This window comes from Phyllostomus hastatus, unplaced genomic scaffold (assembly GCF_019186645.2).
Source record: "Phyllostomus hastatus isolate PE091 unplaced genomic scaffold, TTU_PhHast_1.1 phas_contig_196, whole genome shotgun sequence".
Classification (NCBI taxonomy): Eukaryota; Metazoa; Chordata; class Mammalia; order Chiroptera; family Phyllostomidae; genus Phyllostomus; species Phyllostomus hastatus.
The window spans coordinates 2,969,840-2,985,084 of NW_025333709.1; the positions used below are offsets into that span (position 1 = coordinate 2,969,840).

Genomic DNA, 15,245 nt, shown 5'->3' on the forward strand with positions numbered 1-15,245 from the left:
AGCGTTTGTCCTGCTTCCCAAGCAGCCCCTCCCCCACGTCCTGGATCGCGCCCCGCCCCGTCCCTGCGTGCGGCCATGCCCGGAGTCACTCCGTCCTCCCTCCGCTGGAAGGCGCAAGGAGGGCGTTCCCACTTTTTTTTATGCAGCGTGAACAGCGTTTCCCCTGAGTTTCCATCTACAATTTAAAACACTCCCGCATGGTAGACTCTGGAAGTGGCTCCCCGGGCGGATGGGCAAGACAGTCTGTGAGCACCTAGAAACTCTCAGCCCGGTTTCGGGGCGGGTGCCCCCCGAGTGGGACCGCGATGCTGGTTCCCGGCGCAACGCTGCGTGAAACCCCAGCGGGAGGTGGGGGGCGGGGAGCGCCGCCGAGGGCCCCGGCGGAGGCTCCGCCCTGTCATCGCTCTCGTTCTCGTTTCTCTGCGTGCTGGGGCTGCTGAGTGTCGGCTGAGTATTATCTGTTTCCTTCCTCCTTGCGGGTGGGGACTCCATTTCGTCGGGCAGTTTTCCATTGGGTTTGTGTGTCTTTCATCGATTCACTCAGTGCGTATTTGTCATAATTATGGGTTTTCTTTCTGACGTCTCTGCGTGCTGTACACATTTAAGATAACAAGTGTTTGCCATCTGTGCTGAGAACACAGCCCTGGATTGTTGACCGTTTACATGGCTTAGGGTATTGTAGGAGCACACAACTTTTTATGTCGTCCCACTGGTATTTCCCCTTCAAAGCCTGAGTTCCACTGGAAAGCGCCAGTGTTATAGGGATGAGGTGTTCACCATCTTAGTCGGGGCGCCCCCGGAGTCTTCGGGGCGGGGGATTCAAATGGAAAGAGTGTCCGTCCTCCCCCCTCATGGAAGGGGCAGGAGGGGCCAGCAGCAGACTCCGGCAGAGCCTTGCCCAGGGCCACGCAGCCTGTGAGTGGGGACTTCCGAGTCGAGTCGCTCACGGGGCTGAGTCTGTGTCCCCAGGTGAGCAGGGGGAGGACGGCGCCTCACCTGGCTGGCCGGGGGCCCACGGGGCGCAGGCGTCAAGCGCACGGCGTACATTCAGCGACACCCCCCTCTCACCGACAAACCCGCGTGCACCCGCCCTCATCCCGCCACAGGGCCCCGGGCGCTGGCCGGGGGAGTGCTGACGGACACTTGGGGCGCGGTTTACTCAGCATTTGCTCACACGCTCACCGACAGGGGGCTCTGGGCCCCCTGCACGCCCGGAGGATGTGGCCGTGTCCGACCCCCAGTCCCTCCCCGTCCTCAGCGGCCCCCCAGGGTGGATCTCAGCCCAGCCCTTGCCAGCAGCACGGCCTCCGGCAGGGGGCGCTCTGGCCGTCCCTGAGCCTCGGCGGCCGCTGTGAGCCTGGTAGGGTTAGTGTGGGGGAAGGGTGGGGCCCACGGGAGCAGAGGGATCATTGCCAGGAGGGCCTGGGGGGAGCATGGGGCCTGGAGGCGCTGGAGCGGAACTGCGGGGGACAAGGGGTGGCTGGCTCGGGGTGGGGCCGGGCAGTGGGCATGTGTGGAGGGGGTCTTCCTCTCTGCAACCCCCAGAGTCCCCCAAGGGCGGTCCCTTGGGCAGTTCACAGCCTTGCTGAGGGTTCTCCCACTGGGGTCCCTCCCGGTGGGCTCCTCCCCGCACCCCAGCAAATGTTAGGTGTTCCAGACCCACAGCCTGGCTCCCCGAGCTTAGCTCCTCAGGGCCTCTCCTCCCCTCCACGCCCAGTGAGATGAGCCCCACAGCCCCCCGGACAGCGGAGGAAGTGGGGGTCTGCCTGGCACGGGGCTCCTGCCGGCTTTGTGCCTGTCACCCCCCGACCCGCTTTCTCTGGCTCCTCCCGTCTGCTGCCCGTCTACCCCTGAGCCCCAAACCCTGCCAAGGGGCTCAGCCTGGCGCCACGCTCTGTGCCAGCCTCCCTCCCCTGCCAGCTCCTCCCGAAGCCCCCCCAGGGTGGGTGGGAGCAGCGGGGGGTGCCTGGGGCCCGTGTGGAGGGGGCCTGACGCCCCATTTGGAACTGTTCTGGGGACTGCACTTACATCCGTGTCTTCTTGCCCTGTGCCTGTGAGTAACAATCAAACGTCTGGGAGGTGCCATCCATCACCCCCTTAGAGAGATTGTCAGTGCCGAGAGTGGGCCCCGAAGGGGCAGGGGGTCCCTGGGCCTGCTGACAGCGGCGGCAGACAGCTGGGACGATGCCCCGTCCAGGTGGCTCAGGACCGGGGGTTTCCCTGAGACGTGGAATTTAGTGCTGAAATAGGGACCGTCCCCCGCAAACAGGGATACGCGCGTTGCCCTGCAGCCGAAGAACAGCCCTGGGGCGGGGCGGGGCGGGGGGTCAGCAGCCCTGCCCTCCGCGCCTCTGTCAGCCCCCTCCGCAGTTTAAAAAGTGTCACTCAAACTGGGACCTGAGCGAGCAGGTCCGCCTCAGTTTTCCTAGTCAGAGGCGCAAGGCTGCCCTGTGGCGGGGGCACGGGGTGCCACTCGGGCTAGTCGATGTCCCACGATGTTCCTGGATGCTCTCACTGACCCCGCCCCTCCGCGCGGCCTGTGCCCGGCAGAGAGGCCTGAACACAGGACGCAGGAGGGCTTACAGGTGACGGTGAGTCGCTCCTCTTTTTCCTCAAGTTCAAAGCCAATCAGAAAGATGAAAATTTTTTAAAAATCCATGTCACCGCTGATAACAGGATCAGAGGACGGGGCTCAGGCAGGTGGCCGGGTCGAACTCTCTAACAGGTGGCCTGGGGTCAGTCTCGGGACCTTTCTCTGCAGGAGAAGTTGGGGTCCGGGAGGGAGCCCGCCCCTCAGCCCTGGGGATCAGAGCCTGCACCCGTGGGCGTGTGAGAGCTGCCGGGGGCAGGGCACCCCTGCCAGGCCTTCTGGGCCGGCCCACCTCTGCCCCGGGGTTCGGGGGAGGTGGGGGTCCCTGCCCCTCCTCCCTGCGGGGGGAGACGCAGAACCTGAGCATTCCGGGTCTGACCCCTGGAGTGAGGCCCAGCAGACGTGGGAGCCTCCTTGACGTGGAAGCCAGGACCTCGCCTGCCCGAGGTGCTCGCGCCTGAATTCCTGCTCCCACTCCCTCGCCCACGTGCCGCCGGAGAGGACCGGTCGAGGTGTTTCACCGGACGCGTCACACGCACCGCAAACCTGTTCTTGAACAATGGGGGAACCTGACACTACGTTTTATAAAACCCGTTCAGAGAGTAGCCTGTCACGGGAACTTAACACTGGGTTTTCCCATTTTAATTTTATTCGCTTCCTGACTGCTTATGTGGGGGTATTCAACATGGAATAGCTCCCCCCGCCAATAACACGCTCACCTGCATCCGAGACCCTGCACACCCTCTCAGCCGAGTCTGGCCCAGCGCCGTGGGCGCTGCCTGCTGCTGCTGGCCCTGGGGCCGCCCTGGGGACGGGGTGCCCCGGGACATTGGTGGGGGAGCCTCTGGGACCGCAGCTTCATCAAGTCTGGTCTCCTCTGTGGGGCCAGTGTGCACCCCCCGGGCTGCCACACCCGCACCCCCACCTGTGTCCGGCAGCCGCCTCTTCCCGGGGGAGGAAACTGGACAGGACGCACCCACGTGGTCCCCACTTTCAAGGGGCTAGTGTGGGGGGGAGACAGGCACCGGCGGTCTGTCAGGTGGGCGCTGTGACAGGCATTCACACCGTGGCGGTGACACAGGCCCCTCCAGGGCACTGGGCTCGGGGAGGAGGCAGCGGTGGGCCTGGAGGGCCTGGGGCTGAGCCTGGGGCTGAGCGTGGGGCGGGGCGCGGCGGGGCGGTCCAGGCGGAGAGGGCCGGCAGTGCGAAGGCCCAGGGGGAGGCCGAGGTGGAGGGCGGCTTGGCTCCTGTGTGGGGGCCGGAGGTTGTCCGGGGGGCCGGGGAGATGGGATGGGCAGGTCCAGGGGTGGACGCATGTTTCCGAGAGAACCTGCAGGCTGGGGGCTGGTGGAGAGCAGGCTGGAGCCGGGTGGGGGCAGCGGGCAGGGGGGAGCATGGGGGGGGGGCTCCGAGAGAGAGGTGGTGGGAACTTATGGGAAGAGAGGGGTGGGGCTGGCCCCAGAGTCGGGGTATGGGTGAAGGGGGACTGGGGAGGCCTGTGGTGCCGCGGGCCGGGCTGGGGAGACATTTCAGAGGGGCAGAGGGAGCAGTGGGGGTGGTGGTGGCAGGTGAATGGGGATGCTCACAGGCGGGGTTCGAAGGAAACCAAGAGCTCCGGGAGGAGGAGGAGGAGCAGCGGGCAGCTGAGGGGGCCTGGGTGTCAGGAAAGGGGCAGGGTTCCCAGGCAGCAGGGGGCAGGGAGGCGGCCGAGGCGACCACACATGTTCCTGCCTGAGGTGCAGCCTGGGTCCCCACACTCCGCCCCCTCACAGGCCCGGGCACCCAGCCGGGCGGGCTGCCTCCCGTCTCCCAGGTGGGCTCCTCACGAGGACTCGCCTGCACACCTGCCTCCCGTTGCCCCTTGGCAGGTGCGCCCTGGTACTTAGCACGTGGGGGGCCCCCAGGCCCTCCCAGCCAGCACCCCTGCCCAGCCTGACCTTCACTCTGCCTGCACCCCAGGGTGCACCCAGCTGCTCAGACACGCCCCGGGGGGCTGCAGAGGGGCGGTGCCGGGGGCGGGGTTCAGAACCCCTGCTCCCTGCCTGTGTGATCTGGGACAAGTGGACTAAGTCCGAGCAGTCCTCCCCTGCTAAACGGGGCAGTGCCACTGCCCGGAGGGGTGGCAGGGGGCGGGGGTGCCAGGTGAGGAAGCCACCAGGACAGCACCCGGCATGGGAGCCGCGGTGACCCCCGCTGCCCAGCTGCTGGGTCTCCGCCACCCACACTCGAGACCTTCCTTCCACAGTCGAGTCTGCCGTGTGCGAGTCAGGTCCCCGCAGCAGCTGGGAGCCCCACCCAGGAGGCGGTCCCCTGCACGCCCAGCCTCAGGAGGAGCCCCAGCAGGCTCTGGGTCTCATGGCTGCTCCGCTGTGCCTGCTCTTTTCCAGTGGCTGAAGCAAATAGAGGTGACTGAGGCGGCCCTGACCCAGAAGATGCTGGACCTGGAGAAGGAGAAGGTAAAAGGCTCGACCCCCAGGCAGGAGGGGCGGACGGAGCCCGGGGCCTGCCCCCACCCCCCCGAAGGCTGGCACCTGCTCTCACGTTATTTACTTGTGCATGTTTCCATCGCTGTTGCCTTGGCGTCGCTTTGGGAACGAATTATCCACCTTCCACTTCGTTATTCACTTACCATGCATTTTGGGAGTCTCCACTCTCCTTGCCTGGTTTAGGGTTCAGCACCCCATAAGCAGGGCCCCCGCTGCAAGCCCATGCGGCCCCGTGTGCTCACGAGTGACAGCCACGTGCCACGTGACATCGGGAGAGGCACATGGTGACACGGAGACGCCCGGGCCCGTGGCTCCAGCGACACGGAGACAGGCCTCCGGTCTGACGGTCTGCCCTGCAGGCCTCGAGGACCCAGGAGAGACACCCTGGACCTCAGCTTCCTCGCAAGCAGGGTTCTAGCCTCCGCTGCGCTGAGCTGCCAGGCAGGGGCACCCCAGGGTGCAGCCGGTGTTTGTGCAGTGCTGGGCCCCCTGTGGGTGGCTATTCACCCAGCCTCTGCAGGCGGGCGCATGGGGCAGGGTGCCAGCGCACCCAGGCGGGGATGTCGGGAGAGAGTTGCTGAGCCCTCAGAGGCCTCTGGAATTTTTTTAGTAGACATGAGAGGCCAGGACAGGGTGGGAGGGACAGCACAGGCCTGGGCGTCTAGTCCTGCCTGTGACCAGGCAGCTGGGTGTCCGGGCCAGCCCCCCCCGCCCCCTCCCAGTCCTCTCAGACCCTCTGTCTCCTCGTCTGGGAAACCAAGCGGCTGCAGTGTATGAGCTCCAGCTGCGAATCCCCACTACTCACGCTGAACAGAGATTTGCGACCTGGAGACACAGTGCTTGGGGGCCGGGAGTGTGGCTTGGAGGGCGGGCTGGGAGCCTGGGGCAGTGACCCGAATCAGCACGTGGGTGATGTGGGTGGTGTCATTTATGTGGGGGGGGAGCTGCCCCTGGGAACTGACGCGCCGGTCTTCAGGAGCCACCAGGCGGCGGCAAGAGCAACACGAAGGATTCCCGAGGTCCCGGCTGGGAACCGGGTTGCTGGGGGGGTGGGGGGCCCTCCCTGCAGGCAGAGCCCACGGGGAAGGAAGCTGAGAGTGGGGGCAGGTTTGATCCAGGTTCTGGGGCCTGTGAGGCTCGGCCCACGGGGCCGGGGGCTTCCCCAGGCAGCCGGCAGGGCACACCGCCCACCCCTTGTCCCCCGAGGCTGGCTCGAGTCCCCAGCCGGAGGGGTGGGGGGAGGGCATCACTGTGGCTGAGGGGGGTAGGCGGCTCTGAAGAGCCGCGCTGGGCCGGTTCTCGGGCTGCCCTTGACCTCGGGCGCCTTTCCTTTCCCAGGCCCTGTTCAGCCGGCAGAAGGGCTACCTGGAGGAGGAGCTGGACTACCGGAAGCAGGCCCTGGACCAGGCCTACCAGGTGGGGTCCTCGCGGGCGGGCGTCCAGCCCCTGTGGGCGCCACGGTGGCGGCGGCTGCCTGGTCCTTCGGGGTCCTCGCCCGCGCCTTGGGGGAGCCACAAAAACCCCTCCTTCCCGTTGTGATGGGAACGACCGTGCAGATAAACTGTCGGCTTCCCAATCACTCATGGTTTTCAAAACTAGACAGATCTCTTTAGACGTGCTTGTTCCGTTCTGGTGATCGTTTCAGACGAATGGAAAAAAAAACCTGTCTTTCTTATGTGTGTTTATACTGAAATATTTATTCATGTTTGAAACCTCAAAGCCAGGGCTCCTGCCGATAGGAAGGAGAGACAGCCACAGGAGGCCACGGAGCTGATGGCGGCTGGGGTGGGGTGGGCACCGGCCATCAGGACAGAAATTGTTTTGCAGTCTTCTGCCATATTGTGTTTTTGTCACACGTTTCATAGGTCCTAGGGTTTTGAGGGCGCTCAAATTCTGGAGGGAAATTCTTTCCGGGGGTGGGGGTGGGGGTGGGGGTGGGGGTGAGATGGTGCGGTGGCGGGCCATCCGGGACGCCCCCACAGCGGCGAGCATGCGGGGTTCGGTGCCGCCCCTCGCGGGGAGAAGCTGGGCCGTCTACGGAGCCCGGGGCCAGTCTCTGCCCAGATCCCTCGAGGTTCAAAGCATTTGCGACGTGGGTTTATGCCTCAGAAACGTGGCCAACAACCGGAAACATTCACACCCCGTTTCCAGGAGCATCTCCAGGGAGGCAGAGAGGGGTCGCCGGGGCTTAGCCCAGACGGGAGGTCCGGGCCGTGAGGCTGGACACCTCGAGTGACCCTTGGCCCTCGTGTCTGGGCTCTGAGGCAGTTAGAACACGGCTGCTATTTGCTCTGGGGTAGAACAGCATCCTGAGTGGCCGGCTGAAAACCGGCAGTGAGGGAGTTGAGACGGACCCCCCTCGGCCCGTGTCATAAAGGGGGAACGTGTTCCCAAGCTCGGGGGGTGAGTCGGAGGCCAGGGATGGAATAAGGACCAGCCGAACTGCACAGTTTGAGGGACGTGGGTTCGGTTTATTTGTTCTATTGCCCTTGGATCGAGGAAGCCGCATTCTCAGAGATCTGTGCGCGGGGGCGCCCTCACCCCGAGCTGTGCCTGTGGCCTCTCTGCTCGGGCCTGCACCTCCCCCCCCCGCCCCCGCCTGGCTCAGCCTCCCTGGGCTGCGGGGTCCCGGCCGCCGGAGCACTGGCTGTTCCTGTCACCCCTTTGTGACTGTCCCCTGTCTGTGTGATTCGGGCCGCTCAGAAAATCCAGGAGCTGGAGGCCACGCTGTACGACGCGCTGCAGCAGGAGCCGGGCCAGAGGGCGGACGAGGCGCTGAGCGCGGGCCAGCGGGAGGCCCTGCAGGCCTCGGTGGAGAAGGTGCGCCGGCAGATCCTGAGGCAGAGCCGCGAGTTCGACAGCCAGGTGCTGCGGGAGCGCATGGAGCTGCTGCAGCAGGCCCAGCAGGTGCGGGTGCCCCCCCCCCACCGGCGACGGCCCCTCCCCTCCTGCACCCACTGGGCCCGGGTGTCACGCCTCGCCTTAGTGTCCAGTGTCCCAGCGCCGGCTGGCCTGTAGAGCCATCTGCTGGGGCCACAGGCCACTGCAGTACCTCCTGGGATCCTGTCCCTCTCCCTGCCACCCCTCTCCCCCAGCACACGGCTTCCTAACACACAGCGCCGCGCCACCCTCCACCCCGAAGACCCTCCCGGCTCCCGTAGCCCAGAGGACAGAGTCTGGGTCCCTCAGCCCGACGCCCTGAGCCCTCGGGCCCATGCAGATCTGCACAAACCCATCACCCCCTTCTCTCGTCACACCGCTTTGGTCCGTGGTTTTCTAACATCTCTGTGCCCAGCCCTTGCCCTCTCGAAGCTCGAGTTCCAGTGTGGGGGTGCAGGCCGGGGCTGGCACGCGGCACAGGAGGGGCTTGGGAAGCTCACGCCCACACCGCGAGTGGGGACAGTGATGCCGGTCCCCAGGTGAGGACAGTGAGGCTCCGAGAGGGTGAGGGGCGCTGCAGCTGTGCCCACCCCCTCCACCTCCTCTGTCCCCGCTCCCCCCCAGGGTCCGGCTACATAAAAGCACGGAATTCGGTGCCACCGCAATCCCAGCATCCTGCCCAGGGCGCCTCCAAGCCTTGGCCCAGTCTTCATGTTTATGTTTCAAAGAGACCCTGTCTTAACGGCACACACCGTATAATTCTATTTCCATGCACTTCCGGAGCAGGCAGAATCAGTCTCAGTGACCGAGGTCAGGACGGAGCTCCTCTGGGGGCCCAGGGAGCCTCCGGGAGGCCGGATGCGCCCTTGAGCTTGGTCCGGGGGTGGGGGGATGGGGACACCGGTCTGTGTGCGCGTCCACCAGCCAGCCGGGCTGCCCGCTGGGCATGCGTGCACACACCCTGAGGCTCCTGCTCCGCTCCTGGGGGGCCGGGAAGGACCCGGGAGGCCACCTCTCCTGACGCGCAGCCCGCTGTGTTTCAGAGAGTGCGGGAGCTGGAGGACAAGCTGGAGCTGCAGAGGCGGCACCTGAAGGAGCTGGAGGAAAAGGTGGGTGTCCCGAGCCCGGCTCCCGCTGGGGGTGGGCCCGCGGGGCGTGGGGTTGGACGCTTCTCCCTGGCCTGCCCCTCCTCCAAGGTCAGACCTGTCCCCAGCACCCCTTGTCTGCCCCCTCCCCCGCCCCCAAACCGGCATGTGCAAAAACAGGCAGCTGCTTCGAGCCCCGCTCCAGGGAAGGAGAGTGCAGTTGGGAACCAACTTCGTGTGGGGGGGGTGGGGGGGGTGTCTTTTTTTTCCACAAGAGAGGATGAGGTGACCCTCTTTTTTGAGCGATAAACTGGCCACAGACATGGGTTTCCTCCCAGGGACTCGCTCCCCTTCAATGACCTCGATCCGCCAAGGCCGGCCGTGCGTCCCTGGAAGTCCCCTCCCCCCCCAGAAAGAAGCCAGGCTGGCCCGCCCCATGGGACGCCTGTCCCTGTTCGTCTGTCCACACCGTCCCCATGTTGTGGGAGAGGAAACTGAGCTTGAGGGGGGTTCGGACACTCGTCCCTGGTCCCCCAGCTGGGAAGGGGCGGCCCCCCTCCCACGCCGTTGGTCCGGGCAGACAGAGTCCCGCTCAGGACCACGCGTGGGTGGCTTGTTGGTCCCCACGCCACCAGTTCCGTGGCCGTGGATCCCTTAGGATGGGGACCAGCTGGTAGGCCTCTTCGTCCACGATCGAGAGGGGGCGTCACCGAGTGCTGCCGCAGGAACGGCTCCCGAGTAGAGAAAAAGCCCGTGGTCGCACGGGTCCCGTCGCCGCGGTGAGCGGGCGGTGTGCACGAGGCGAAGGGGGAAGGGCTCGAGCCCCCTCTGCAGGGTCAGTGGGGGACGACGTGCCCCAGGGGGCGACCCCAGGCTGAATCCTGAAGGGCGACCGGCGGTCACCTCGGGAGGAAGGCGGGAGGGCACAAACACGTGGCCCCATGTCTGAGGCGCATCTCGTGAGCGAGGAAACCGGCTGGGACTAAGTAGCGCCGCCGCCACCAGAGGGCGCGGTTCAGGGTTCTGCAGAAACGAGGTGGCAGCCTGCCCTGTCCTGGCGGGGGTCGAACACGTGCCCACGGGGCGGGGGCGGCTCTCCGCTGCGGCCCCAGCTTTGGAAGCTGCCTCTTCCCACTCTCGGGCAGGTTAGACCGCCTTCTTGGGGAGGCGCGTCACCTGGGTGGGGCCTCGGGCCTCCAGGACTGCGCAGCCCGGGGTGTCCTCAGGGGGGCAGCAGAGGGCCACGGCTGGAGGGGTCCTGGGGACGGGGGCCCCGTGGGAATTCCGGTTCACGTCTGCCCAATACCCTCGCGCCCAGACCTTCCGGGTTTGAGGACCCAAGGGGCTCTCCGGTGTAATGCAGTTGGAGAATGTCTCGGGAAAACCTGGCTTTACAGACAGATGCGCACCCCGCCCCTGCCCCAACGCCCCCCCCCCCCGTCCTGACTTCGCTGGGCTGGGCTCTGAGGCCCTGGGGGCGCACCCCTCAGCTCCCACTTGCGAAGGGCGGCTTCACGCCTCCTCTCCCAGGGCGGGGCGCAGAGCCGAATGGGTTCAATGAGGTTAGAGGAGATGCAGGCTGAGGACGTGCGAGGCCACGGCCCAGGCCAGATGGCCACCAGCGTGCATTCCCCTGTCGCCCAGCCAGCCTCACCCCTGTTTCCGCAAAATGGGCCACTGAGCAAAACAGGACACAGAAGAGACTAAAGCACAGCACAGTGGTTCTCGCCGATTGGAATTCTGGGGTCAGGAGGGATGAGCCCTGAGCAGGGAGGGCACCTGGGAAAGGCTTGAACCCTCGGGGCGGCTCCTTTTACAACTCTCCTCTCCAGGCGAATGTTTGTGGGCGGGCCTGTCTCCTCTGGTCGTGGACAGGAGCCGCCGGGGTGGGGACCAGAGTGTGCGGGCTCCTGGTCAGGCCTCTGGCACCCTCAGAGACGCGAGTGTGTCCCTGTCGTTTCCCTGACATCTGTCCCAGGGATGCATGACTGGCCCTCCTTGTCAGGGATCAGCGACCCTTTCCCTGCCACACCCCCATGGCCTTGACCAGTCCTTCCCTCTCCTGGGCCTCAGTTTCCCCATGGAGAGGGTGAAGAGTGAGGTCATTCCTTAGCGCCCCCCCCCTTCCCTAGCAGCTGTCACCGCCAGTGATTGCCGAACTTGTTTCAAAGTTGGCTGTCTGTTGGCGTTTTAGTTTTTTTCAGTAAATATTATTAGGAAGCTATTACCTTCTTTTGGGGAATAAAAAACCCTGCAAGAATTATTTTTAAAAGTCACAGGTGACGAGGAGGTGTGCCACCTAATGAACAGGAGTTCCTTTTGGACAAAGCAGGTCCTGAATAAGTTAGGGGGAAAAAAGAACCCCTCTCAAACCGACCTTCTTTCCTTTCCTTTGGTCCAAAATGACCAGACTTTCCTTTAAGGTCATTTTTTTCCCCTGCCGTTTTTTCTTTTTAAAGAAAAAATTTCGGCCCTGGCTGGCGTAGCTCAGTGGATTGAGCGTGGGCTGCGAACCAAAGCATCGCAGGTTCGATTCCCAGTCAGGGCACATGCCTGGGTTGCAGGCCATGTCCCCAGTGGGGGCCACGTGAGAGGCAACCACACATTGATGTTTCTCTCTCTCTCTTTCTCTCTCCCTTCCCCTCTCTAAAAATAAATACATAAAATCTTTTAAAAACAAATAAATAAATAAAATCTTAAAACAACAACAACAAAAAGAAAAAGTTTTAAACAGGGACGCCCTCGGGAGAGGGAGCCCTGGCAGGGCGGGAGTCGGGCGGGTGGGACTGGGGACCGGTGACGTGGGGTGGAATCTGTCACACCCTTGGGTGGGGGCCACCGAGGCGGACCGCAGGCCCGGCTGTCACAGGGACTCCCTGCCCCGTCCCAGCCCCGCCGTGTGCTGGTCCCTGGCGTGAACACCCCCCGTCCGGATCCGCGGGTGTTAGGGGTTCGCCCACGGCCCCGTGGCGGCTTTCCCGGGGGGACACCAGCCCCTGAACCCCGCTGCTTCCCGTCCCTCCTTCCGAACCTAACCTCAGGGCTGAAGTTCTTATAAAATGCTGTCACTGAATTCCAAACTACATAGCTTACCTCTGTTTTTCCTTTTCTTGTCTTTTCTGCCTCATTTTATTTTGGTCTTATTTTATAGTTTTTGTTCCTTTTTTTGTTTTTCTCACTAGCATTCATTCTGTGGCCTTGATGACGCCCGTGAGCCAGGAACTCGGGTTGGTATCCTTTCCTTTCCGATAGAAACGAGAACTTTGTACCGAGGGGCGCACCCCCTGGTGTGGACAGCACCATTCCTGGGCAGGCGGGCAGCGTGCGGAGGCTCGGCCTCTCTGGCCGGGGCGTCCAGGTCCCTGGCGGGCTCCAGACGGCCGGGTAGGGGTGGAGAGCACAAGTAAAAAAGACCCAACGGCGCCCCCTGCTGCCCCCTGTTGTATTTCATCTTGAAAAGGGGATTTATGGTTTTTCTCTGAGGTTCTTCCCACGTTGGCTTTAGCTCCTGGGGTGCCCTGTTGCCGTGGGGTCCACACCAGAGTGGGCTTCCGGCGGGGGCGGGGTCTGCAGGAGCAGGAGGCTGAAGGGCGCTGTGACCTGCACACCAATGCCCAGGAGGCCTGTGTAGAGAGCCCCGGCCCCTCCCCCGCCCTCTGCCCCACCCTCAGCCTGGCTGTGTTGCCCACGCCGCCCCGGGGGCCACAGGGGGCGCCCTTGGGCAGCTGGTCTGCTCTGGTCCTTGGGCCTGAGTGTCTCACTCCCAGCTCCCCTCGGTCGTCAGGCCCGCCCCCATTCTCCCAGTTCTGAGCCCCCACCTAGGGGCAGGGGTCTGCCAGGGCCCTCAGCATCTAGAGTCCCGCCCCCGAGTCCAGCCCCGAATGAGAGCCGTGGGAGCTCTGGGGGTGCCCAAAACGTCTGCGAGCCGCCTGGAGCCCCGGGCTGAGCCGTGTCCTCGCCCCATGTCCTCGCGGGCGCCCTGCGCTCGACCCCTGCCCTCCTCAGGGGCTCTGCCTCGTAGCGTCTGGGCCCCGCGCCTAGGTCAGCGCTTGAACGTAGTGGGACAGGGTCGGTGTTCGTTCAGTGTTTGTGCAGTGAGCCAAGGGGCGACGCCAGGCGTCGTCAGACCAGGGGTGGGGAGCCATGGGGGCCGGGGTGGGGGGCTGGGGGACAGGCTCTGGGAGCCTTGGACGCAGGGGGCGCCCCTCAGGGGGTCCAGCTGGCAGGCCCAGCTCAGCACTTGGGGCAGGTGGGGGCGCGTGAGCCAGGGGCCCCTCCCACCGTTCTAACCCTTGGTTCTCGCGTCCTATCCAAGTGCTTTTCCTCCACAGGATGGAAACAGAGCGTATGGAATACACTGAGTCCCTGCGGCAACCCCAACCCCGCTCAAACCAAACTCAACAGCCAAACAAGCTGCTCCAAGCCCAGAGCCTGAAACCAGAACTCACAAGCACTTGACTGGGGCGTGAAGGGGAGGCCTTTGGCTTGAAGGTGGGTCCTGGCCCGGCCGAGCCCCAGGCCCTCCGCGGGGGCGAAGGGGAATTTCTCAAGCTCGGGGCCACATCTGAGTCCCCACCGCGGCACCTTCCCGAGCCCGAGGGGCAGAGACCCGAATACCAGGAAACTAAGTGCAATTAGCGGAAGCTGAGCAATGGGGTAGCGTCCGCAACTTCTGGGGACCGCCCGCGTCCCCGCACCGTGCGCCTCCCCTGGCCAAGGTGCGCGCGCCCGGCGGGGCGCAGACCGTGTACATATGTCTCCGTGAGCTGTGTCCTGTGCATCCAGGGTGACTTGCAAATGGCCCCTGTGGCCTGAACCAAAGTCCAGCCCCAGTCCCCAAAACCTCCGGGTCTGTGCGCAGCGGATTTAGCAGCTGATGGCCAGAGCGGGGGGCGGGGCTGGAGCCCCGCCCACTCCGGAGGGCGGACCCCAGGGAACTCAGATGTCCAAGGCGGAAGCCTAAGGTTCCACCGCTGTCATGGTGTGCCCGGCCAAACTCCCAGAGCATGACAGTGCCTGGCGCCGTGTGGAGCGGGGACTGAGAGGTGGGCACGGCCCCCACTCGGCCACATCGGGGCTGTTTTGCATCTTGGTTTTCATCGGCAAGAGGCTGCGGAGGAAGAGGTGCTGGGATGCGGAGTGATCCTGGAGGGTCTGTGGCCTGCGACCAGGTCCCGCTCTGACGGCCTCGGCGAAGAAGGCCGCCCTCCCTGACCTCGGAGACCAGCCCCTGAACCGAGCCTCCCAGGAGAAAGGACAGAGGGGGGCGGCCGAGGAGGGCAGGGTGCCGTCTGGCGAGAGCCGAGTCCGGGCGGGAATCCTGGAGAGGTTACACTCAGGCGCCGTAACTACGGTTCTCCTAGGGCGGGCGGGCGGGCGGGTGGGGGAGCATTTCCAGGAGAAGCTACCTGCTCACGTGTCTGTCGCCTCCCGAACGTCTGGAAGGGAGACTTTTGGAATCAGACCAGACCCCGCGAAGGAGGAGGCAGGGAGGGCGAAGGGACGGACGGCCGAGCCCGTGTCGGACGAGGCGGCTGAAGGCCCGGAAGGGCAGGTCTCAAGGGCCGAGAGCCCCCGCTGTGTGCCTGGGGGCCTGCAGGAGCAACCCGTGAGAACGGCGGGCGAGCAGCACCGCGGAGAACACTAACGTGACCGACGTTCAGGCCGCGGAAGGAAGCGGCGGGCGAGGGCGCCCAGCAGGGGAGCTGGGAGCTCCCAGACGGGGGCGCCCGAGGCCCCGAGGCCGGGGAGGAGTGTGAACGGGCACAGGAAGGGCGTGCCGCTCAGACGGGGAGGGGCGCTCCAACCAAACCAAAGGACCGGGGGGCTCGGAGCAGCCGCACCAGGACGGCTGAGAGATGACCCTTCTCTTCTGAAATCCAGACCCAAAGCACGCACTGCACCAGCCCCCAGCGCTTACCAACATGCAGTGGCCAAATGTGAATGAGCGGATGGCTTTGCCGGAAAGATCGCACCTGAGCGCTCAGGTTGGGGGTGGGGTTAGGGGGGAAGCCACCAGCGAGGGAAGAAGCCAGAAGCACGCCCGCTTCCTCCGGGCGCCGAGGACTCCGGGAGACGCCGCTTTGCTGACTCGGCGGGCGGACCCCCGGGAGGCACGGCCCGGCCTCTGGGAAGCGGTTCCAGGGCGCCCAGTGTCCGCACTCTCCCCGCTGCCGGAGGGTGCGGCAGCGGGGTCCTCACGTC

At 65.0% G+C, this 15,245-nt stretch overlaps 1 protein-coding gene across 2 annotated transcripts in view; it reads left to right on the forward strand.

Moving 5' to 3' along the window:
- JAKMIP1 (janus kinase and microtubule interacting protein 1) overlaps positions 1 to 14,320 on the forward strand; it is an 84,999-nt gene extending 70,679 nt beyond the window's left edge. The window contains exons 17-22 of one of the 2 annotated variants that reach the window (XM_045834191.1): positions 4,978 to 5,046; positions 6,415 to 6,492; positions 7,780 to 7,983; positions 9,000 to 9,065; positions 12,193 to 12,268; positions 13,373 to 14,320. In XM_045834191.1, the coding sequence (XP_045690147.1) occupies positions 4,978 to 5,046; positions 6,415 to 6,492; positions 7,780 to 7,983; positions 9,000 to 9,065; positions 12,193 to 12,243 (468 nt within the window). In that variant the 3' untranslated portion in view covers positions 12,244 to 12,268; positions 13,373 to 14,320. The remainder of the gene's footprint in view (positions 1 to 4,977; positions 5,047 to 6,414; positions 6,493 to 7,779; positions 7,984 to 8,999; positions 9,066 to 12,192; positions 12,269 to 13,372) is intronic. The other variant, XM_045834190.1, reaches the window with a different exon arrangement.
- Positions 14,321 to 15,245: the final 925 nt, after the last annotated feature.